Source organism: Phaethon lepturus, unplaced genomic scaffold (assembly GCF_000687285.1).
Source record: "Phaethon lepturus isolate BGI_N335 unplaced genomic scaffold, ASM68728v1 scaffold3525, whole genome shotgun sequence".
In the NCBI taxonomy this organism is placed as follows: domain Eukaryota; kingdom Metazoa; phylum Chordata; class Aves; order Phaethontiformes; family Phaethontidae; genus Phaethon; species Phaethon lepturus.
In genome coordinates this window covers 149,358-175,605 of record NW_010541057.1, presented here as the reverse complement: position 1 = coordinate 175,605, position 26,248 = coordinate 149,358, and the positions used below count along the sequence as shown (strand labels likewise).

Below are 26,248 nucleotides of genomic sequence, written 5' to 3'. Positions count from 1 at the left end.
GATCATGGAACAGATCCTCCTAAAAGCTATATGAAGGCACATGGAGGAGAGGGAGGTGATTCAAGACAGCCAGCATGGCTTCACCAAGGGCAAGTCCTCCTGCCTGACCAACCTAGTGGCCTTATAAGGTGAAGTGACCACAGTGGACAAGAGAAGAGCTACCAATGTCATCTACCTGGACCTCTGTAAGGCCTTTGACGTGGTCCCAAAACATCCTTCTCTCTACATTGGAGAAATATGGATTTGATGGGTGGACTGTTTGGTGGATGAGGAATTGGTTGGATGGTCGCATCCAGAGGGTAGTGGTCAATGGCTCAATGTCCAGAGAGACATCAGTGATGAGTGGCATCCCGCAGGAGTCCGTACTGGGACCAGTACTCTTTAATATCTTCATCAGTGACATAGACAGTGGGATCGAGTGCACCCTCAGCAAGTTTACAGATGACACCAAGCTGAGTGGTGCGGTTGACATGCCTGAGGGATGGGATGTCATCCAGACGGACCTGGACGAGCTTGAAGAATGGGCCCATCTGAACTTCATGAGGTTCAACAAGGCCAAGTGCAGGGTCCTGCACCTGGTACCCAGGTACCAGTACAGGCTGGGGGATTGGACATGAGCCAGCAATGTGCTCTTGCAGCTCACAAGGCCAACCTGGAGTGCTGCATCCAGCTCTGGAGCCTCAGCATGGGAAAGACATGGACCTGTTGGAGCAGGTCCAGAGGAGGGACACAAAAATTATCATAGGGCTGGAGCACCTCTCCTATGAGGACAGGCTGAGAGAGTTGGTTTTGCTGAGCCTGGAGAAGAGAAGGCTCTGGGGAGACCTGATTGCAGCTTTTCAGTACTTAAAGGGGGCTTCTAAGACAGACTTTTTAGCAGGGCGATAGGACAAGGGGTAATGGTTTTAAGCTAAAAGAGAGTGATTTAAACTAGATATAAGAGGGAAATTTTTCACAATGAGGATGGTGAAACACCGTAACAGGTTGCACCATCCATGAAAACATTCAAGGTCAGGTTGCACAAGGCTCTGAGCAACCTGCCCTCGTTGAAGATATCCCTTCTCATTGCAGGGGGTTGGACAGAATGACCTTTAAATGTCCCTTCCAACCCAAGCTATTCCGTAGTTCTATGATTCTATGATTTTCATCAATCCCTTGAGTTTATTTTAGTCCCAGTAAGCTGGCCCACTTGTGTCCAATGTGTGTGCAAAACAGCTTTTACACACTGATTGTCCTCCCCAGAGCAGTGTTGATTTGCACTGCTGCTGTCACTCTTTATTCTCTGGTGGCAGTGACAGTACTTTTATCTAAGTAAGTCACCAGAAATATAGATGATCCAACCTGTTCTTTCATTAAATAAAGGTTTGACACCCTCAGTCATCATCTGAAATAACGTCAGGGTTTTCCACTGAATCATCACCTAGACTATCAAGTTTTCTGCCCTTCAATCCTATTCTTGACAGTAAATGATACTTACGGTCAGACAGTTTCAATATTTTGAGCTTTTAAATACTGCAAATTAATAAACGTAGTTTTGCAATAAGTGATCATAATTTTTATTTATTTTTATAGTGAACTTCATGAAATTTCATCTGTAACATATATTTCAGGAGAATAAAATCTCTCCTGTCATTCATCCCAAAATGTTGTTTTCAAAAAGTGTAGCAGGGATCATTTACAGTATCATTTTAAAGGATGCATATTTTCCAAGTTGTACAGAGAATTAAAAAAAATTTTTTTTAAATGTGAAAGTCTGGTTTTTTTGCACTGGTTCAAACAAGCCATGCAAGTGCAATGTTATATTTGACTTTTCAGCCCCTGATGGGATAACCAAGTAGATGAAGCACCTCGGTGAATTATAGCACTGTACTGAGTTTTACTCCAAAAAGTCAGAAAGATCAAATGATGTTTGGAGCTGCTGAGATTGAAGGATTCCATTAGGTGCTGCCTCTCCCTCCCTTCTTTCTAATAAGACAGAAGCTTTTTAGAAAACATGTGACAAATGACTACTCACAGGAGATATAAATCACACACCACAGAGTACAGTATTATTAACAGTGCAATAATAGTAATAACTTACTTACTGTGATAGCAGAGAAGTACTATTAGGAGGGACACAGTAGCTAATAGCATTTCCTCTAACAGGGGCTAAGGGACAAACCTTCCTTCAGTACCTTATCAACAAGCAGAAGATTAAAGGAACCTGTGGGACCAGTCAAGCACACCTCAGAAATAGCCTGACTTTTCCAGAATGCAGGCACCATGTGTAAAGTGCTCTCCATCTCCCTTATGTGACAATATTTTGACAGCTCTTTAGTTAATTTAAATTAGAGTGAGAGGACACTTAGTTGCAGTAAAAGACTTGAGGGGTGCATAATATAAGATAATGCTAGAAGGGCTGTGACAAGGTTTTCAATTATTAGACTTGGTTTCTCCTTAGCAGAATATTTTGTGAAAACAAAACCTGAAATTATCACATGGATTTGTATTCAATTAGCATATACCATAACTATCTAAAAAATTAAAGGAATTACTCATGAATGGTCAGTTTGATAGTTCTTTCAGGTCTTCCTATTTTGTTATATACACATTTTGGGAAGAACACATTCTATGTTATTTTATATGTGTCTTTAAACATACTTATGGGTGTGTGTATTTGTCTTAGCAGCGAATGTTCACAAAAAGTAATGGATTTCATTAAGGGTGCAGCTGTTGAGAAGTGGTGAAGAACCTATATGAGAGTTTTTTAGCATGTTTTAAAGGTTCAAACCAAAATATCTTAGGTAGTTTCTGGTTTGTATGGACATAAAATAAAAAAAAAATTAATACAAAAAACAAATGAATACAAATTCCTCATTAATTTACTTTCAATATTTTTGTCTTGGTTTTGTTTACCTATAGTTTTTTACAGAAGAGAAAAATTTGTTTTTCTGATTAATAACATAATTAATGAAATTATTAATTAGTTAAGTTAATGGATTAAAAATTCATTACATTAATAATTATTGATTGCTTCTTGCAAACAGAATTTGTAAAAAACTACAGCAATAGAAAAAAAAATTTAAAAGTCCGTAACCTCCACAGTTACTCAGGTATTCCAACACAGTCCTGAGTGCACTGAGATCACATACATAAGTATGTTTCAAAATATGTATATATAATATATGCATATATAAAGCTCCGTTCGTAATGGCATCCAACTTACTAATAAAAAGCCAGAGTACAGCTACTGAAAAAACAACCACCATGGAAATTTCCACACTAGAGTTTCTGCTCTCACACTGTTACTGTATCCAGAATACAGAATTACTTCTGGAACTGCTATACGTCTGCGACTGACAGTAAAGGCCAAAACGAATCTATTGACCTCTTTTTGAAGCCAAGTTGTTACCGGGTACCCTCATCCTGCGGACAAGCTACATCTTAGTAAAGTTAAACAAAAAGAAGCCAATAGGTATTTTATAAGTAAGTTTGTTCCTTTGTGAGAACAATGAATTAACAGTATCTGAAAGAACAGGGGGAACTGGGCTGACATTAGGCAAACCTTTCAGGATCAGTTTGCTAAAGCAGCTCTCTCAGCTCACGAGTAGCAACCAGCGGTCATGCTATACTCAACTTGATTCCAGTATAACCAAGTCCCAAAACAGAGAAAAATATAAAACTTCCATTGCCGTTTTTCACGTGACATACGAGAGACAACTGTTCAGACACTAAAAAGACCTTTAGAGAAGTATGTTTGCCAGCTGAAGCTGAGGAATCACAGCTCCTGACAATAAATGAAGCTCACAAATGTTTAAAAACGTGCCCCTTTACGCTTCTGCAATGCTCAGTATATCTATGTGCAAGTGCAGGTTTGCACAGGTTCCTGCATATTCATGAACAAGACTCTTTTGTTGTGCAAATTCCAGCCTTTGCATTTTGATTACTTCTTTCTCTGTTTGTACAGTACACAGCCGCAGCATGGAGGATATTTCAAACCTCCTCCTCAATCGATGATGCTACATTCATAAGCTTTGGAGAAAAGGAAGATTTATTTGTGCTTAGCATTCTTGCTGGCTAGATGGTTCTCTATGCAACACGTGGCCTTTTGGATTGCCCTTTGTGAAGTGTTTAACACTCTCCTACTGTCTGTATAGATAATTACATGTCCACTTTCAGCATTTTTAATCAGCTCATGCAAATAGGCTTGGTGAGGGAGAGATGCAACGGTATTCTACTGCTGAAATAGACACCCTGGCACTTACTGTAAATGGAATCTATATAAAAAATGAAGACCCTTATGAAATTTATTAACATTTCGTATACATGAGTTTCTGAGTTTTGCTGTTTTTTTGGAGGGGGGGGTTAATTATTATTTTTTTACTTTTCAAATCTGAGATGATTCAGTCCTCCTGTGTTTTGAGGTAGAAGGTTAAATGTTATTATGACTCTTGGAGAGAAAAGGACCTGCTTCTGGAGCATCTCAAGTTATTCAGAACTGCCATATGAGATTAATTATTGCTATTACTCACTGTGGAATTCAAGGGTTAAAATGTGATTAAGAATGTATGAATTATTTTGTCTGCTTCTTCTCCACCCATACCCTATACAGCAATAACCTTGTTAGTCACATTCAGCATCAGGACTATTAATCCAACAACGCATACTTGCAGCAGAGCATATGTATGAAAAAAGGACAATTAGAATATGGTAAGTAAATAACAAATTTTCCGGGGTCAAGCGTGGATGTAAAGCCATCTGAAAGCAAAATGGTGGCTGGTCTCAAAATATTTTAAAACGAGTCCTATTTTGATTATGATGTGCAACCGTGTTACAAAGGGAGAAGGCAAATCGTGCACTTCAACTGGAAGGCACAGTTCATGTTATCTCAGGATCATCAGAAGGAACATAACATGCTGTCTGCTAATACATTTGGCAAACAATAAAATTCGAATTATAGTGATTATGTTAAAAATCTTTGTAATGTTTGAATTCTACCAACGATATTGGATATCTAGTAATCAGCTGAAAACTCACGCTGTGCTCTCTATGTTGTAAAATACGCAAATATGAGCCCCTTCTGTAGATACAACAGAGATTATGGCTTTCCTTCTGAGCTGTCTTTTGTGTTAACTGCACAAACTTTAGGTGTCTCTTTTTCTAACTGCATATATGTCACTCAGTGCAAATTCATAAGGAAACTTAGTGGTTAGGCAATGCTGAATAATGAGTTAGTGATGTGCTCATTCCTAACAATTTGGTATTTATAAATTTGTTCATTACTATGCTACACAGCCTCATCTGTGGAGCTTGCTACTGTGTCCTAGGAGTCACTGACTTCTCAATGTATTTGTGATAAAATTACAGTTCAATAAAGCTAACTTTATTCTTTTACTATATTGTCTATTTTGAGGCGCCACTGTTTTTCTTATCAAAATTAGAGCTTTCACAGCAAAGTGGAATGGCTCAGGCATTCTTTGTCAGTTGGAGAAAATCTTTTGCAGGTATGTATATCATGGCTGAATTTTCAAATCAGGGACTAAAAAAAAGCAGAACACTTTAGAAGGTGCAATAGAAATTTAGGATAAAGAAGCTTGTATATAATCCCTTCTCTCTGTCATATTCAGTTATACTGTAGAGAATTTCATTGTCATGTGAGTTTTGGTGGAACTCATTGTGACTTACTCACACTAGAGCAGTCTGAGAGGAGCCTTGGAGAGTGAAAATGAAATATGCACTTTATAAGTCACTTACAACAAGCTATATTAGTTTCCGTTAGTAAAAGAGTTCTTAGATTAGGTACGATGATCAAAACGGGAGTAAGAGTCCTGTAGATGAGTTAAACACACAACTCCTTTTTAAAGTAGAGTGTAAGTGAATCAGATGACTAACACAGAACTTATTCCAGGTCAAGAATTTGGCAGAACGTATACTGAGAGTTGGAATGAAGTTGGAATGGAACTACAATTACAACATATTACAGTATAACCTTGGCACTGCTAAATACCAGTAACTAATTAAACCTGTTCAGCAGTAAAAACGCCACTTTTCTTAAAATCAGAGCTATGGTATTACTGAAGAAAATAAAGGGAGGATACACACAAGAGATTCCTGTTTCTTTTTTAAAGTTATTTTCAGATTTTAGCAATACATACCACTTGGGGAAAGAATATGAGAAAGAAGGAAAGAGACAGTGAGAAAAGAGGTAAAACAAAATCACAGAAAATTCACACCATGGGTAATTAGGCTTTTTTAAAATATTACAAAGGAGTAAAAGAAGAAAAAGGTCCTAACAAACTTAACTATTAAGTGTGGCATACTGAGAGCTCTGAGCTAACATTTGTATGTTATTATATGAAATGATAAAACTATTTATTGCAGCTGCACATGAGTGCTCATACTGCTGCTCAACCCAAAGTGATTTACAAATTCTATGACAAGCTGTCGTGGTTTAGCCCCAGCCAACAACTAAGCACCACACAGCTGCTTGCTCGCTCCCCCTTCCCAGGTGGGATGGGGGAGAGAATTGGAAAAAAAACCCTCATGAGTTGAGATAAAAAGAGTTTAATAGAACAGTGAAGAACAAGGAAATAATAATAATAGCAGTAATAGTAGTAGTAACAGTAGTAGTAATAGTAACAGTAGTAATAATAGTAATAATTATTTTGCAAAGGAATATGCAAAAACAAGTGATGCCCAATGCAACAACTGGTCACCACCTGGTGATCGATAGCCCGTCCCCGAGCAGCGATTCCTGCCCCCGGCCAACTCCAGTTCATAAACTGAGCGTGACGTTATATGGTAGGGAATACCCCTTTGGCCAGCCTGGGGCAGCTGTCCTGGCCGTGCTTCTTGTGCACCTCCCCGCCAGCAGAGCAGGGGATACTGAAAAGTCCTTGACTGACTGTAAGTGCTACAACATCTAAAAACATCAGTGTGTTCTCAACATTATTGTCATACTAAATCCAAAACACAGCACTACACCAGCTATTAGCAAGAAAATGAACTCTATCCCAGCTGAAATTAGGACACAAGCTTATGATTTGTAATGATACTTAGAATGATTAATAATATATGATTTATAATTCTATGGCACTATGATAAACTTAATCCACAATTTAGATAATAAATCAACAATCAGGAATTAAAGGCTTCTCTTCAGGGAGGTAGAGACCTGAGTTGATACATACATGAGTGTATGAAGTCACAGAACAACTATCTCATCAGGCACATACGTAAGGGGCCTCTCCCCGCATAAGGAAAAAAGAGGATTCTTCCTGAAACTTAACTTTAATGGTTAACTGACTAATACATTTCACATTAACACCAAAAATCACCACCGAAGACTGATGGACAAATGAAAGATTTCAGTCAGATGTAGTGCCTGAAGCAAACACTGAACTTTCTGCTTCAGATAACCCTACCATCTGTGTATCTACAACTGAGAAAATGAGTATGTCAGTCTTGGGTCGCACAAAGGGAAAAAAAAATCTGAGAAATTCTCATGTCACTGCTCTGCAGTGCTTGAGCTTAATATTTTTCTCAAGAAAAGAAACAGATTCCAGATCTTAGACAGAGAATACCATATTTCATTAGATTTTCTCTGACAAAGAAAAAAACAAAATCAAAGGCAAAAAAAAAAGGAATAGTTTAGTGTGGTTCAATGGGTCTCTGAATGCAGAGCATGAATAAACTCAGAAATACTTGAAGTTGTTTAAATTTCAATGTCTTGTCTACAAAATAGAAGAACATATATTTCAGAAAAAGGAGTGTGTCATGGATCTGTGGCTCCTTCTGTTCTCAAAACTCCAAGAACAAACCTACTGCCTCCATGTCTCTACTCAGCTGGAAACTTAAAATGTTTGACAAAGTTTGGCTGGGGCTTGTGTTTAACTTGTCTTCAGCTTGACTTTGGCTATTTTGTTGGATACTTCTGGCCAGCACTTAATCTACTTGACCAGACATCTTCCATACATAGAAAATACTGTTTAATGTAAATGGCAGAACTGCACCAAAGCAAAAGAAAGAATATTTCAAAAGGAACAAAGAGTCCGTATGTGTTTACTTTTCTCAGTGCCTCACCCCAAGAGATGAAAAACAATTCTGAATTCTTAGGAATCTCCTCTTATGCTCCTGAAAAGGTACCTCAGCCAGCTTGTTTTGCTAAAAGGAAAGCTTGGACAACTGCTTTTTGCAGTTTCTAGACAGTGAATTTTAAACGTTGCTTATGGCCTTTGTTATGGATTGTTTGCTTTACAATATCCGCAAAACAAATCCCGTAACTTTGGCAGGAGTCTGAAAACAGTATCTTCACACCTGATCTGGGCTATGAGATATTTCATCTGTACCTGTTTTACTGCTTCGCTGGCATGTTTCTTGGCTTGCATGTAATTAATGCAATCCAGTGCAAATTTACAGTACCTTCACCTGGACAGTGAGGTGGGGGTGCCCTAAGGAGCACACTTCCCATTTCAGGGGCTTAAAATCAGAGACAGCCAAGGACTAATGCCCGTGTATGTGGAGCAGCAGTTCCAACAGTTTGAAGAGAAGTAAGTGCACTCATGCAGATCAACTGCATTCTGAGGCATAGTGTCTCCAACACACCCAATACCTAAATTAATGAGAATGAGGTGTCTGAATACATTATACATGTCCATAAATTAAGGAAACCCTGTTGACATTGATGATTCAACATTAGAACTCCCAAGCCAATCTGAAGCTGTTCAGGTGGAAAGCCTGGCTCTTGGAAAAGTGAATGCTAGGCTGTCTTAGATGCACAGTATTAATCAGTACAAAGCTATTGTAGTGCCTAACGGAGTTGTGAATTCCTGTTTTCTGATTGATGGATAGATTGCATGGGATTATCCCTAATCAGGTACTTCAAATAATGTGAATCTCTCCATCTGGCATCGAACTAAGTGACACAAAACTGCTTCCCCCGAATCTCAGCAGGGTTTGGATAGGGAAGAAGACAAATTAAGTAAATCACTGTGCAAGAAATATTTCCTTTCCTTGGTTCACTAAATAATGAAAAATAAGGATGGTTCTAACTTCATAAGTAGTGCAAAGATACATATTTACAAACTCCAATTCAGTGCAAAACTAAACAGAAAAATCTAGCAGTTTCAAAGAATCTGTGTCCATCCCTCCCATATTTTAGACATCCTCCCAGCTGTGTAGTTATTACATTTCATTGGACAAGTGAACAGTTTAGTTTTGTACATCTGAGTCCATATTCCATTTAAATGCAAAGCAATATTAATTAATTGTCTGAAAGCTTAATTTTCATCCATTTATTTGTCATAGTATGTCTTTGTGAATATGTCTTTATTTTAATGGGAGGAATTTATTTTCTTAAACAAAGTAATACTAAAACTGAGTATGGATAATAAATATATAAAACTGAGCTTTTAATGTTCATGCAAACCACACATATATACTGCAAAGGTGTTAAAACTCAGTAAAAAATAAGAACCTATTTAAAAATATTGCTTTTAAAGCAATTGTCTACATTTAATATTTAAGCCTTTGGGAAAAAGTAAAGCAAAAACACTTTTACTGTGTAACGTTCTCTTAAAATATGGATGAGCACTTCATTTCTGATAAGACAGCATGCATCAGGAATTTGCTGCATTAAGGTTCTAGCAGATCAAGGGACAAAGAAAACAATGTTCAGAAAGATGAGAAAGATGCTGATTAAAAAATAAAAACCAAACAAATCAAGAACAGGTTTTGACATGAGCATTAGTGCTGCCCTATGTAGTCTTCAGGTGTTATTGAAGATACTGACTTTTCTCCAGTCTTATTTTTTACCTCTACGTTTTTCTGCCAGTATAAATCTAGTTTTTATGCGTTTCCAAATCAGACTGATAAAGCACTCCCAAAAAATCAAAGGGGAGGAATTAGATCAAAGACAATAAGCATGACAGATAAAGGCAGAGCTAGCTCATAATAATAAACCACAGAAAAACAATCCCCTTTTCATCAGGTTGCATGGTCCATGGATTGTAGCAGACGATGATATTCAGATACTAGCATGGAATTAAAATACTGTAGGAGGCCTGAAAAAGCAGAGAGATAAAACTCATATTTTACTTGAACATATACAAACACGATACATAGTTTGTTAGTACTGATGTGCCATAGATAAAAATAGAGCAGTACAGAAAGCAACTATCTTGTAAAAAAAAAAAAAAAAAAAAGAATTTAACTATGGAGTGACTTTTTTCATAATTAAACACAGAGAATGAAACACCTACATGTGTGCCATTTTGAGATATGTATAATAAATCAACTTTAAGTGATTATTCTGAATTAGTTTTAGCAGCTTAATTGTAGTAAACAATGATTCCCGTTTCCAAAGATAGTTTCCTTCAGAATCAATTAAAAGTGTGTCAACTCGCAGACAGATATACTACTCTGAATAAGTAAACATTAGTAAGTCTTCAATCATTACCTTTTTATGCAAAAATAAACCCCTTCCCCTTTAATAAAATGCATACCTGCAAATACAAATTTAGCCAAAGAGTCAGAGGAGTGGGATATTCACAAAGAATGAGATAAAACTAAAACCTAGGCGTTTAGTTTCTTTGCTTGCTTGCTTGGTTGGCTTTCCCCAGAACACTATTCAGTTCATTGTTTTTGGCATTTTATTCACTTTCTGCTATTGCTGTAAGTATGCTTCTTGAACTAATGTCACATGAGTTAGTTTGAGGCCCGGGGGAAGGAACGATTTAGCAAATTATTCTTACTAAAATTGTGTATTTGAATGAGCCTCACAGCTTAATCATTCAAACACGGGTCATTCATTGCTAATTTTTAGTAAAATGATATTAAATAAAAAAGAATAGTGATTTTTAATGGTGAAGTCATAACAGAAAAGTAGCAGAGCACTAAAATGCTCTGGTGACATCAGTCTGAATATACAAAGTTACTAGTTAAGTGGTAACTCCCATCTATAAGAAACTTAGAGGAATTTTGATCGTTACCTCCTTAGGTTGCAGGGTCCATTTGATCCATGTTTTTGTTTGTGATCACCAACTGTACTTTTGTGAATATTTGTTAATGATATTGAATAAGTAAGTACACATCGAAATGCATATAAAGACTTTTAACAAGGCAATGTGGCTAACCCAAGAGTGTAGAGACACCTGTAATTTCACAGATTGCTTGAGAAAATTCAGGCTCAGCATAAGGGAGTACGAGCTTAGAAAAGACTAGAATCATAAAATACAAGATGAAACATCACCAAAGACAGAGATAATTGCAGAATTATTTCTGCACAGAAACGCAGAAAAGGTAGTGGGACCTAACAGCAAGATACAAAATGCATTAAAAAGATGTGAAAAGAGGGCAAAACAGAGCTCCGTGGACATTTAAAACTGATCTGAAGATGGAAATGGCAACGAGGATTAAAACTGCAGGCAGAAAAAAAAGGTAGCCTTTTTATGGGTTCACAATGTTCTCTGTACTCCTGCTTGCAATTATACTCTAGGGTGGCAATCAGTCATCAGGAACATCCAAAAAGACTAATATCTACCATAACAGAAGTTATTCCATTCATACTGTACGATGAACATTTTTCCATGATCCAGACTTAATTTCTTCTTCATCAAAAGTACTCAAATTATATCACACTAGTGTTTAAGCACAGTGAGACTCATAAACCTTAAGAATGCAATTCAACTGCAATTAAATAAAAGTCAGAGGAAGCTTAAGCTCATACTAAATATAAGATGTATTAATGTTTGTTTCAAACACTGGGTCGAATATATTGAAAAGTAATATTCAACAAATGGAAGTCTATGGAGAAGCCATGTATTCCATCTTTCCTTATAATGAGAGGCTAATCTAACTTATCAGGCTGCTTCTCAAAAACCTCTGCTTATTTCTTCCTGCTGCTTCTCCTTAGCTCTTACCTTCCAGACTCAAATGTGAACCATGTTGAGTCACGTCCGTATCTCCTCAAAGAGCTCAGAGGCCACATGACCAGCTTGACCTTGGCATTGTGGATGTCCCAGAGATAGATGTTTTCATGTGTGATCTGCATTGTACATTCCCCATAGATATCTAAATTTGGTGTAGGCATAAGATACACATTGAATCGTTCTGGAAAAAAAAAACACAACACAAAATAAGGTATCGCCAGTTAAAGCAAGATTTTATACTGGGGAAAAAAAATTAAAATATTTAGTCACTGATGGTTCAGAAATCAAGACCAAATTTCTAGTCTTGAACAGAGGTGAGGATCCACTGATGTCAAAGAAGCCTTGCTAGTATACATGAGAGGAATAAGAGGAGAATCTTCTTCATTTCATTTTCATTATAAATAATGCAGCAGACTGAAACATCTTTCACAGCTGATCTGCATAGTCCTCTTTGACAGATGTCCCCAGCAGCTTAACTGAAGCCGTTTATCCTCACATTAAGGTCCATGACTCTTTGCAAATCAAAATTCACAATGACTTGAACTCTGACAGGGACTCCTCTCTCAAAAAATGAAACTATAGGTATCTTGGCAAAACACGTATGTAGAACCATTGCCTCTTAGAAAAATTGTCCTTGAAATTGCAACCCTGGGTTTACTTACTGAAGCTCGTTAATAATACCGTTCTTTGTGTTCGGTTTCTATTTTTTTGCCAAACTCCTTATCATCTGTCAAATTAATAACATTTTTAATTATCTGTGTCTTTCTTGAAAAATCTGATTCAACACCATATATTACAATGGTCATGACATCAATTGCTATCAACTGCACTTCTACTGCAAAGTGCACTCATTGCAGTAAGAGGTCAAAGGCATTAGCAATTTTCTGAAGTGCCTGAATGCACATGAAGTGCATGTGATTTAATAAGCAATGCAAAAACTATCCTTAAAAAAAAGGAAAAAAGGAAAAAGCCAAGATGATATAAACCACCATTAACTCATATGGAAGGAAGTAAATCACAGTAATAGCAAGAGAATTTTAAATAAAAACGCAATTTTCTTTGAAGAATAACTAATGTTTCTACTAGTTTCTTCTACAAAGAATGAAAAACTCAGTTAAATTTCAGGTTGTACAGCTGAAAGTGTTAGCCTATAGTTTAACTGTAAAGGCATTGAAATCTTAGGGCTTAATAGCATAATATGGGAGATTGCAGCTGATTCACAACTTCCTTTCACAATTTTCTTTCATTTTTGAAATAGGATAGAAATGTAAAATGTCAATGCTATTGCACTGAAGGGTGTTGACAAAAAAGGTAAGAATGATTTAAAGTATGAGCATGAGCAATGCTCATTCAATAAACAGTACTGGGAAAATGTACTTTAAAGGGATGCCTGAGAGGAAAAGTGTCTCCAATTACTTAATAAATGAATGACAGTTTGGTGTGGAACATTTTTAATCCACCATTTGCACTGAATTTTCTCATGGTGTCCCCATAAAAAATAAGGGAATTTAAAGTAATCAGAAGAGTAAATAAATAAAAATAAAGTGAGAGAAATTTGTCATAACAGTCAAAATTAGATGCAACTTCCCATTGTGTTCAACATTCAATATCACAAGCATTTTGTCTCTATTTTTAAACATTTACTATATATACTTTTCTGAAAAACCAGTGAAAATTTTGCAAATAAGTGGGTTGATATAAAATATGTTAGAAGTGTGTGTGGAGTATGTGTATGTGTATCAATAAAGTAGCAAAAGTTTGTCTAAGGAATTAATGGAAGCAGGGAACTCCTGGGTGAGCAGTAAGAACTGCCGTCCTGCATAGCTATAAGTAAACTTGTCATTCCCAATGTTATTCTGTTTCAGTCAATTTAATTTTGTCCTATTAATGACTCCCCAGCTGATTCATTCAGTCTCATAGCCATTCAACCTCTTCTCCCAGGTTCTAGTTCTCATTAATCACACTAATGGGTGTTAGCCCTAAAAGTTTCATTTTATGACTAAGGTCCCAAGTGTGAAACTCTTAATGTTTTGTAAAAGTCTTCTGACACACAGCACAAATAGATTAGCAGATGCTGCTGAGATCATTGCAAAGAATTTCCCCTAGCCCTCAGAGGAGTGCATTGGGCACAGGTCTAACGTAATGCCTACTGAAGTAAATGGAAAGACTTACATGGGAGTATGGGTCAATGACTGCATTGGGAAGGGAATGGTAGAGAATAAGATAGCTTATACTTTGCAATGGAATTATAAATTTTTTAATGTATGTGTGTATATATATGCGTCCTTTTTTAGTATCTGTATGCCATTGTGATGGTCATGCAAAAAAACCTAGAAGCTACGCAGCTATGCTTTTATCATATATTAGACTCCAATTTTGCATTGTCATGCTGTTACTGTTACTTACCTCTTCTGTTTGAAAGAAAGACGCAAATGACTGACATATCAGCCAGTTCTCTTTTACGTTATGTGAAATCACACAATGTGTCTATAGGGGAATGGGACTGCTATAGGTGAATATAGTATTTCCCTGTCTTCACTGACAGAATGCATCAGACAGCAGAGAAAATGGGATGGTAAAATTATTTTCTGAAGTAAACATTAAACTCTTGTGTTGAAAGCACAGAATATTTCAACTTGCTTTAGAAGTTACCAGGATACTCATGAAACACTCAACTTCTCTGAAGTGTTTGAAGATATTATTGCATGAAGGATATTCAGGACATAAGCTATACTCAAACTGTCAGATACATTTCCTGACTTTGCATGGGAGGTCAGTGTCTAAGGTGAGGTGTCATGGATTAAAGAAAATATGTCTGATTAAACTGAACATCAGCTGCAGGGCAAAACATAGCACCCTTGGAACTTACTCAAATTGGCAAGAAAACCAAGTGTACAAACATACGGGCTGGAGAAGACTGAAGATGGATATATTTGCTTTTGAAACAAAAGCTGATACTTTTGAGTAGTGGAAGACTGAGGACATGGAAAGGTGTGGATACTACTAAATGATTTTAGGAACTAAAATGCAGGGTCCAATTTTTCCATTTCAGAAAATGTTTGAACAGCTATCTAGGTAATGGTAGTACAATCATTCAGTTTTGAGAGGCAAGTTTTGCCTTTAAACTCATACAGGCAAGAACAAAAAATCATAGGCTAGATTTGGGATCCCAGCTGAATTCGGTCACCAGAATCTCTGGCTCATATCGAATACGATATTCAGCATCTCTGTGGGTCAGACACTGTCTACATGTGAGTGGGATAAGGTCTTTTGGGAAGCGGTTTACAAGACCTCTTCACCCTTTAGTTTACAAGACCAATGTTTTTTATAAACTATTAGAATATTTTTAGTAGTTGAGCATTTTGTTTTCTAGGGCTCCAGTAATGGAGAAGAGGATTAGGAGGACGGTGAAGTAGGTGAGGGAGGATAGCTGGCCAATTATGACGAACGGGTCTTCTACTGGTGGGCTGCCCACTCATGTTCAGATGAGAAGGTTAGTGACTAGGGTTCAGTATAGGAGTTGAGAGAGTGGGCAGAAAGCTATTGTGTGTTGTTTGGATTTGTGAAGGAGAGGGCTTAAGAATAGGAGTAGTACAGAGGCAGCTAGAGCTAGTACTCCTTCTAGTTTGTTAGGGATTGAGCATAGGATGGCATATGCGAATAAGTATCATTCTGGTTTGATATGAGGGGGTGTGACTACTCGGTTTGCTGGTGTGAAGTTTTCTGGGTCTCCCAGTAAATTGGGTGAGAATAGGGCTAAGGTTATGAGTGGGAGGAGTATGAGTATGAATCCTAGGATGTCTTTTAGGGAGAAGTAGAGGTGGAATGTGACTTTGCCACAGTTTGATACAACGCCTCGGGGGTTGTTTGAGCCTGATTTGTGGAGGAAGCTGAGGTAGATGCATGAAGGATGGAAGGGTTAATTTATCAATGTAACTCTAGTGTTGATGACATGAGAAAAAAGTGTGAATAAAATGTGTGGTTATAATGCAGTGAATATTTAGTTGAAAGCTACTAGTGCTGTTTAGAAAGTTAGAGGAAGTGTAAAAGTAAGAAATTGTGTCCTACAAGCATTCGCTAAATAACAGCATAAGTGTTTGTGGATACACCATAACCAAATGGAAGACAAAGTGCATCAGTGACAAGACGATTCCCCATATACTTCAACCGTCTCATTCAGTAACTACTGAGGACCAAAGCTAGGCTGCAACACATTGTAAGCCCAGGTCTTAGACTGTAATTACCTCAGTGCACTGGAGGGGCTGCCTGAAGATGCCCCCCCCCAAAAAGGGAACCAAAAGTGCTAAGACTATCCAGATGTCACTATCACAGGTGAGATGTTGATATATAGCCTACCAGATGTCTCATGAAAAGAAATGTGTAAGGATTAATTGATATATGGCCCTGATATAGGAACCAAAACAGTTCACTGGGTTGTAAGATTAAGTAAAATATAAGTTAGAGGGACACAGAAAATAGGGACATGGAAGAAACCAAACAAGTAGATGCTATCCTGTTGGACAAACAAGGCTGAGACTGAGCAGGTGCAATTCCTCAGCATTCAGATTCACTATCCTCCTCCCTCCTTTAAAACTGGTGAGAGCAAAGTACAGGGCATGGGGAGCCAGGATGAGAAAAAAATGCTGATATACGGCTACACTTATTACTCCACTCTTTTCCATGTAATTGCTCTTTCCCACCTCCTTGAAAAAGCAGAGCAATGCTTCATCATGCACTTTGTGCATGTAAAGGTGTTTAGCATTGGGGCTTTGGCAAGAATATGACTTTTAGTAACGTTTTCCAGAGCACAGAAGCATGAGAGTCTTTGTTAAAATGAGCATGTTGATTGAGATGGAGACTTGGCAGCAACTCTGAAATGCTGTCAGCATTTCAGCTTAAAGTCCAGTTGTACTGGGGAAGCAAAATGACTGTTAGGCCAAATGATCCTGGTTCTTTTTATCACTGGATTCCTTAGCCTAAATCATCCCAGTCGGAAAACTGACCGGACAACATTGCAATCTTGCAATCCAGATGCCTTGTTTCATTTCAGCTTTAATGAGAGGGAAAAGCTACTTATGGAAGGAGGCAGTCAGGTTGATAGGGTCTATATAAGAAAAGGCTTTAAAAGCAAACATTCAGTCTCTATTTCGAAGTGACTCCTCCTACATGTCTGAGACTTCTGCTACTGATCATCTGTAGCTAATTTTCAGGTGGAAAGAAACCTTTAAGTCTTGAATTCACAGCATTTTGTGTTCATTCATATGTCAGGTCTCTTAGAATGATTCTCTCCTGCTTTACACAGTAAGGAACCAGGACTCCAGAATTAATTTTATCCCTTTGTTTATAATTATTCTGCTTTGCTTGCATTAAAGATGTATTGAAATTTTTATTAACGTATCAATGAAAATATAAAGGCTATGATAAAGAAATTATTTCAAATTATTTCACTGATATGTAGTAAGGTAGAGAAGAATCTGGAATCTCACTGGATTAATCAGCTACTAAAATTGTAAATATCTTTCTTTTTTGAATAAATCTGGCTATGTTTGGTTTAATTTTTTTTTTAAAACGAAGTATAAAAATGGATTAAGGATAACAGAAGATGAATAAAAAACATGCAAAATGCTTTCATGTAGTAAATCACAAACAGGGATTCTACAGACCCTAGAAAATGCCTTAAAACAAGTCAGCTCTGTGAACGTGATTACAAAGAGTCTATGCCTTGGCTGTAGTTACTAATCTCAATAAGTAGCATAAAGAAATAACTCATAAACCTCTTTTGAGGATTCAAGGACGTTCACTATGAAAAGCTACAGAAATTAATGAGTTTCTTGCAATTAAAACTCAGGAAGCAAAACTGCTGTTTTTAAATAAAAAAGGAAGGTAAAACAAATGTTATGAAAAAGAGGAACAACTTTACAAAGGAAGTAAGTTTATGAGATATTGATTTATATATATTAGGCAGGTAGTAAAAGTAAAAAAAATCAAGTATATTTTAAACTTTTCCAGACTTCTAAAATCAAAATTAGCTTTATAATGAATGGGAAAAAAAAAAAAAAAAAGACAAAGCACTAGTAACACATAATAGAAAAGCATCACATTGACATCACAGGCATGTTACCTAAACAATAAATGAGCTACAGCAGCAAAAGATGGATCAGGCCTTTTCTTCAGTTTAAAAAGTTGTATTTTTGCCTTTGCTAGTTTCTTCACTGTTTACATCAACTTTACAAGTAAAATTTAATACAATATGATTTAGTACAAGTATTCAGCTTGGAAAGAGTGATATTTTGTAAAAAAAATCATGAGCATGGTCTAATTCTAGATATGAAGACAGGCAGGCAGGTTAAAATATTTAAAAAAAAACAGATTTGTTTTTGTTGTTATATTTTGAGGTGTATTACAAATGCTTCCAAATGCATTGAGAGCTGAAAAGGAAGTTTCCACTTCCAAATGAAGACAGCACTCTACATTCATGATTACTTTCTCTAGAAGCAGCTTGAGAAACCTAAGGAATATGAAATGTTTGTGTATCACAGGATATTGCTTTGAAGACTACTTGTCCGCAATGTTACCAGATCCAACCAAGTCCAGATTTTCTTTCCTGGAGTTATAAGTGTGTATTATTATTTGTCTTATCATTGTACAGACAGCTCCACTGCCATTATACTAAATTCGTTATCTGAATAGGCTCATATAGCCTTCACTGCTTTTGATTTAATACTATATTTTCATTCTCTATCAAATAATCTAAATGGACATTCATAAACAGTAAGAGACTGTGTCTGGTGTGAAAAGAAATTTAAACAGAAACAGGGTTGGTGCTGTAGGGCTGAGGTACACAAATCACTCAGATTTGGAGGAGAAAGAAGGTAAAATAGTTGGAGAGTGACAGAAGTTTCATTTCAAATCTCACTTTTATTGGAATCTGCATATCATTGCAAACTAAGCAGCTACTAGTTGTGAGTCTTAAATGTAAAAAAACCCCAACAGCTAAGGGTCATTTTCTGCATCAGAGTATACACGGTAAGACTTGTGGTAATACTTCTTGAAAGTAATAACAGAGTTTAAATCCAATGAGAAGTTTTCTGTTACTGATGTGCTTTGCACAAGAATTGTTTAGATGTCTTTTCTATTATTCCTCTGATATAAGCAGTGCAGATCTATAGTTTGACTTTTTTAGCTGTCACCAGTGCAGATTTTCTTGCTGCTGGTGGCTCAAGCAACATTGCAACTACAATAAAATAGGTCTTACTAGCACTTACTGAACAACTCAGAACTATAAAAGAGCAGCTCTTTCAGATTGCTGCACTACCATAAATTGTTATCTTCATATGACAGAAATGCCTTACGAATATATGGCTTTTTAGCCATGACATTTACACATCAAACAAGCAATTTTTCCAGCCTTTGGAACAAACTGATTTTCAAACCATATTGTTGCATTCATGTCACAGGGAATCAGGTGTCTTCCCTTCTGAAATCGAAAGCTCATCTCAGGAGAACAAGAAGAGTGAGGATAAACTGCTCTCAATCCCTCAATCCTTCAATCTCAGTCAAAGCAGCATTGAGGCTGCTCTCAATCCCTTCATCCCCCAGCCCGTATTGACACGGGGGGTTGCTCCCCTCCCCCCCCCAGCCTGTATTGACACCGGAGGTTGCCCTGCACCTGTGTCGGGGCAACCCCCCATATCAATACAGGCTGGGGGATGAAGGGATTGAGAGCAGCCCTGACAAGAAGGACTTGGGGGTACCGATGGATGACAAGATGGACAGGAGCCAGCAATGGGCGCTCGCAGCCCAGAAGGCCAACCTTACAATGAGCAAGATTTTAGACATTTCATACATATAGTCACTATTTGTGAATTTCAAATTAGAAAATGAACTTTGACCTTTGACTTTCAGGTCAACAAAAGCTCAGTAGACTTTGGAAAGGTTTTTAGGTATCTTTTGAACTCCAGTTTTTGATAACATGCCTTTAAAAGCTACAATATGGGGAAAAGGTGCAAGAAAATAAATTTAAAATTTGATTTTTTTGTCAGAGCTCACTGAATTATTCCACCATACAATTAGTTACCTTTTCCATAAAACAGTAAAACAGTCATGTGGGGCATAATGTTGCCAAGTTTGCAGAATAAGATAACTAGTATAAACTGAAGTCACGATTCCACTCAACTGATTTTACTGAAGGAATCTGCTAAAGAAATTTGAGTGCAACTGCAGGTTCCTATAGCACCACTAAATGAACAAAATGCTAGATTTTGTACCAATAGCAAGAATCTCTGTACTCTTCCCTCCTTCCAAGTTGATTAAAAGACCCCCAAACCAGATTTTGCTTTGCTTCTGAACAAGACACCTTTGAATTTCAAATATGCTTATTAAAATGCAGAGATGTGCATCAAGGGGATGAGGGAAAGAAGTGGATGGGTATCAGAATTACTTGCCTGAGATACTGTAACTAAAGATTTAGCAGAGCATGCTTGTCAAATATTGGATTATATGTATTCAGCCGCTTGGTTTAAAAGAATATGGCTAATGATACCCTCCACACATTCTTATTCATGTGATTTGTACAACAAATACATGCTTTGCCTCTTTGTCTATTTATTTACTTAGCACAATAAAAATGCTAATTATGTTCATATATGCTGCTTGGTAGCACTGCAATTAATTTCTAGATTAAGGCAATTGAATCAAGCCTAGTTCACAAAACAGAACTAATCCATGTCTTCTGGAGGTCATGTGTGCGTAACTGGATCTCTTTCAAGAACAAGAGGAAATGTAATATTTGCCATCTATGTCCAAAACCTGCTTGAAAGTACATAAATTTACTGCAGAAAGAGCTTGAGGAATCTCAAGCTATTTTTCTGCTCACATCACAGGTTTTTGACAAGATTTATTCCCTTTTGAATTTTTGAAGGAGCTCCACCTGTTCACATAGTTCTCTCTTCTACAGCATGCATATGAGTTTTATACCTATAGCCTATGAGCATATAACAGACAGAATGCTTTGAGTTGGTCTGGTCATTATCACTTTCCTACAGCATTAGTAGCTTTCCCTTTGTTAAGTAGCTTGAGACTACAAATTATATCCTGTGTCTCATAGCAGGCAAACAACTTCACAAACTTTTGAACTTCTTTTAAATCACACTTGAACATGTCTGATTTTTGAACAAAATATCTTAAAGATTTCTGTGTATTTTATGTTATTAGGTTCAGAGATGTCTGGACTCTTCTTAATTAATTGAAATTAATACAACATAATCAATATAGTGCTATTCATGTTATAATTTAATTATATAATTTTGTTTATAATGATAGTTGGCTTGATAGTTTATGACCATTGAGGCAGTTTGTTTTATTATTTTGTTAAAAGCTGTTGGATCTTATAAAAGCATCAAGATAGTAATAGTCATTGAGAGTTGTAATTTAGGGAGAAATAAATGAGCACATTTTGTGTTGCCCTCATGTTCATTAATAGGAATCAAATGACAGGATAATCACAGATTTTCTTTTGTTATTGCATATTCCATCCACTAGCATCCTTCCTGTGCACCTGTCTAATCTAAATTTCTGTCCCAAATAGCCTTTAGATGAAGATTTACAAGCCCAGGCTTAGTACTGACTAGCATTTGTCATTGCCCTTTTCACCTGTATTTGATGACATTTAGATGACCTTGACTTCATTATTCAAGGCAGGTATGAGTTTAAAGCAAATATGTGTTTTGCAGTCCAAAGTGGTGTTGATATGTTCATCGTTGTCTTTTAAAGACTGTGGAACAACAGTTTGCTTCTTATTCCTCTGCACAGAATCCATTGTTTCAAGAACCAAAAAGTTCATAGTCATCGTTTCCCACGACAGGAAAACGCGAATGCAGTGAAGGCATGAAGTCACTCTATGTGTGCTATTTGACATGGAATGTAATCATCTTTATTTGTAGGAAAAAATAGGATTAAGCCTCAAAAACACATCCAAATGTTTAGTTTTTAATGACATGCTTCTAGCTAATAGTAAAAATCCTTACAACAACAAACACAAGCAAAGAAAACATGGGACATCCCTAAGAACTGATCGAGGGGCTATTACATAGTTACTTACCATTTTGTTCTCTCTGGACTCCAGCAGCAAGCAAATCTGGTTCCCCAAGACTTATGTCATTGAGCCTTGTTCCTAGACACTCCATGCAAAGATGTTTGCACCATTCCTCTGCCTCTAGTTCTGGAAAAACAAAAACAAAAAAATGTTTGTGTTAACGTTTTACTCAAAAGTTGCAAAGTTGAATCAATACCTTCTTACTGACCAGCTTTATGACAACGTGCTTGTGTTGAAACATGAGTTAGCATAAAGTTTCACATTAATTTCTTCGCCTTGATTTATGAACTTCTAAAAGAGTTTACGTTATTAGGAGTGCATCTTCCATTTTCAAATTTGGGGTTAGGAGGTGAAGTTAACAAAAAAGAGAAATTACTAGTAAGATTTCAAGGCAGTATATTTCTAGTAGGCCTTCTGGAAAGAAAAAATGCAATTTAGAAAAACATTAGATACAATATTTGAAATATTCTTCACTGCTCTTTAGGTGAATCTGAACTATTAAAGCACTTTCTGTTTCTAAAGGTTCTAGAATACTTTCCTAGGGGCAAAGGAAAAAACAGTAATAAAAAGATCTTCAAATGCAAAACCTCCTTCTTGCTCCACTGAATGGCTATGCCTGTCAAGTTAGTCTGAATAATTACTTTCTTCAGTTCTGTTTACCTTCTTTTGGTCTCAGAGCAATTTGGGCATTAATTGGACTATTTATATGAAAATTCAAAATCTTCTAGTCCTTTCTGAGTCCTCCATTGCATCCCACCAACATACACCTGAGAGCTCCCTTTCTGCCAGTCTACCAAGACATAAACTCCCCAAGGCATAACCCCCCGAGACACCACAACGGCCCCCCTCCACACCCAGCTTCATCCTATCCAATTCCCAAACTTAACGTCACGAAATCTCTGGCATTGGTCAAAGAACATCTCAAGTTGGCATTCACACAGTGTGAAACCACAACTAATAAAAACCACGCAATTAGGCTGGCTGTCTTGTTACAGGATAGGCTTCACCTAAGGGAAACTTTCTGGAGAGCAGGCTTGGCACCAGGCACAAGCTGAGCATCCATTGTCACAGTCAGTGCATATCTGATCATCTTTAAGAGTGGGTGACTCCAGTCCTCTAAAAATGTCTCTATTAAACTGCCACAGTTTTTTCCTTCCTATTTTTGGGAACATCTGGAAAATACTTTTGTGACAATCTCTCCAACATAGCGCTGAAATTCGGAGACATAGGAAAATACCGCATGCAAGCCCTGAAGCATCTGGTGATAGTGACTCATTGTAATTAGTGAAAATTTATATTCAAGAAAAATCTTTCAATACCTAATTGCTACAGTCCTCAAATCCTTGCCTGGTGAGGCATAGATCTCAAGTGACAGAAACATCTGCTGGACAAGAGAGAGAGACAGGCATGCAATTCCAGGTCTCCAAGAACTTTTGGCTACCCTCCTTTGTTCAGGGCCCTGAATAATCCAGGAACACATTATTCCTGAGTTATCCTGGCTATCAGCTGACCGAGTTTCCAGGCAGACAGCTCAAATGATAGAGCCTATTCTGGGATTTTTGAAAGCCAAATACGGTTGTTGTCACAGGGACTCAAACAATTTGGGGGGATTCTTCAGAGCACTGTAGGCAAAGATGTTTCCCTTAACTCTTCCTGATTTTTTGTAGTCTTTGTCTCAGGACACAGATCTCCAAAGCTGATCTTCTCATAACATCCTCAGCTTTTGGCGGTAAGAGACAGAACTTTCTGTCAGTAACATCCAGATGACATTTAACTTTGTATGTGAAAAGAAAATATTGAGGTAACAGCGTACTGTACCTTAACACTTCTACAGATGGAAGTAAGGTGAGAAAAGGTGTATCTCTGGACAGCAATAAAACCAGGGCTTTTAAAAGGAGTAAGATGAATTTGTTTAAAAACCTACCTCCAAAATTAATCTCCTGCTCATGCATGAAGAAATTTCCCTCCTGTTTTCCCTTCCACTGCTTCAGCCTTTGCCATTTCCTTGGATATTTGTGAGGTCTCTTGAACCAGAGCCATGCCTTATAAATCATACCTTCCCATGGAGAGGGTTTCATGCTGGGGGATCATAAAAGTGGACCACAAGACATGCTGCCATATTCTGGCAGCACACAGAGGGGGTGTGGGGGCCAGTACACCAGCACATGGGTAAGTCAAGCCCCCCCAGGGAGGGTTTCCACTGAGTTGCCCAACATATGCTTCCAGCTACAGATAAACTTGGGGGAATCAGTGCAGAAAGGCTGGTAGCACAAAGATGACAGTGCAAATCTAGTTGAGTGCTCCCATGTCTCCTTCCCTCTGACAATTTCTTTTCTGCCTAAACCATATCACAGATCAATAAGTATGCCAACAAAATGCATAGCTCTATATAACGTCTGTAATATTTCCTGGAGTGTGGTCAGGGAATAACATTTTACGTATTTTACAAAATCTGCATTTTATTACTTACTTTCATTGTGCTTGCACCCAGACTGAAAGGGTACATTCTGGAAATGTAGAATGGGATGATGGTAAACAAACACTAAACTAACATTTCTAATTTTACAAACATCTAAAAAGAAAGGAAAATTTATTGGCATTTCCATAAATCCAGCTTAACATCAATATATATTCAAAACAGGACTCATGTAAAAGCAACAAGATCTGTTTATATGTATTCTTACACCACATTTCCACTAGATTTTTTGGGAATCAAACAAAACAAAAAACCACATTGTTCTAGGAAGCTGTTTCTTGTGAGATTTTTTGTTTTCATCTCCTCAATCCACTTGCCTCTATTACAGGAACATCTAGATCTTGAAAGCTTGGATCCAGAAACTGCCTCTCAGAGTGCTTGACTCTGGCAGTTTAATTTAAGCTGCTGCTTCTTCACTGCCAGACACTGATGATTAGACCCAGATTAGAACATTCTCCAACTGCCACACAGAAGAATCTTATCTTATTGTGAGCATTATAAGACCATGGCTATATTTTGCAAAGTGTAGTCTATAACATGCATTGTATTGCCATATAACTCAAAATTTGTATCTTACAAAAATGATTGACCTAATACTACATAAAATACAGTTTCAATGCAGAACTGCAATATCTTCCCGCAGAACTATGCGGACTTGTGTCTGCTCTCAGAAACACAAACTTTATCTACAAATGTGTTTGGAAGTTCAAGAGTATGAGGGTACTATGTGAGCTAGTTTTACCTAATACATCCTGATAGCTATTGCATACTTGCAAGGGATTGCCTTCAACCTTTTCCTTGACAGATATGTGAAATCTTTAGAAGCAGGTGAATTACCTTTCAAAGCCAAAGCCATATCTCTCCTTTTATCATGTGCATCTATAAAGCAGTTCAGCATTCTCTTGTAAAAGATCTATAGAGTGCTTTGTGTTTCTAGATAACAAATTAACTATTTATTATTTTAAAAATTAAATTATTATAATTTATAGTACATAAATGCATCAGTCACAGCAGCAATCTTTAAGCATGACAGCTACCACATCACAAAACAAAGATACCACTGTTACTTCTTTATTTTGATTATATGCATATATTGAAACAGATGAAATATTAAAGTGGAACCAAGCCATAAAAAACTGTCAGCAAAATCCTTCTCTTTAATGCATGTAGACTAGATTTATTGGTGGTAAATGCTGAGTTTTTAGTTGTAACTGGTACTTGTCATTGAAAAATTTACTTTCCTTTTGAGATAACGGAATTCTTGGACTGAATGATAAATTATAAAGCATGCTTCCACAGTTATAAATAAAATCCAAATGCTCACATTTTCATCTTTACTGTTATTCGATTATAAAATGCTGCTATACAACTGTCATGAAGTGAGATAAAATGCAAAGAGATGGGACCTTAATTAGTCACTCTTTATTGCATAAGAAATATTACCAGGAACAAATCTGTAAACCTGTTATCTGAAAACACACTCCTTGTTATTGGCAATATTTTCCTGCAGTTTACCTGAGCTTCTAGGTCATGCCTGAGGTTATATGTCATTTCTACTTCAGTTCCCAGGTGATTAAACTGGTGCTGTACCTACTCCAGCCACTGAAGTTGTGTATTACAAATAGGTAATACCACAGGGTGATAAATGGGTTGGTTGATACAATAATGATGGTGAAATAATATTGGCAAATGGTATTAGAAATATAAATTTGTAATAGTTAAAGAGCTCTTCTGCTGCTTGCAGTTTAAAATAGCTCGTGCTACACAACATTC

General features: G+C 37.0%; 1 protein-coding gene across 1 annotated transcript in view; it reads right to left on the bottom strand.

Annotated features, from left to right (window-relative positions):
* Positions 1-11,897: 11,897 nt before the first annotated feature.
* DOK6 (docking protein 6) overlaps positions 11,898-26,248 on the bottom strand; it is a gene marked incomplete at its 3' end in the record, with an annotated part of 135,706 nt that continues 121,355 nt past the window's right edge. The window contains exons 5-6 of the mRNA XM_010287608.1: positions 22,006-22,125; positions 11,898-12,087 (exon numbers count right to left, since the gene is read on the bottom strand). Coding sequence (XP_010285910.1) covers positions 11,898-12,087; positions 22,006-22,125 — 310 coding nt within the window. The remainder of the gene's footprint in view (positions 12,088-22,005; positions 22,126-26,248) is intronic.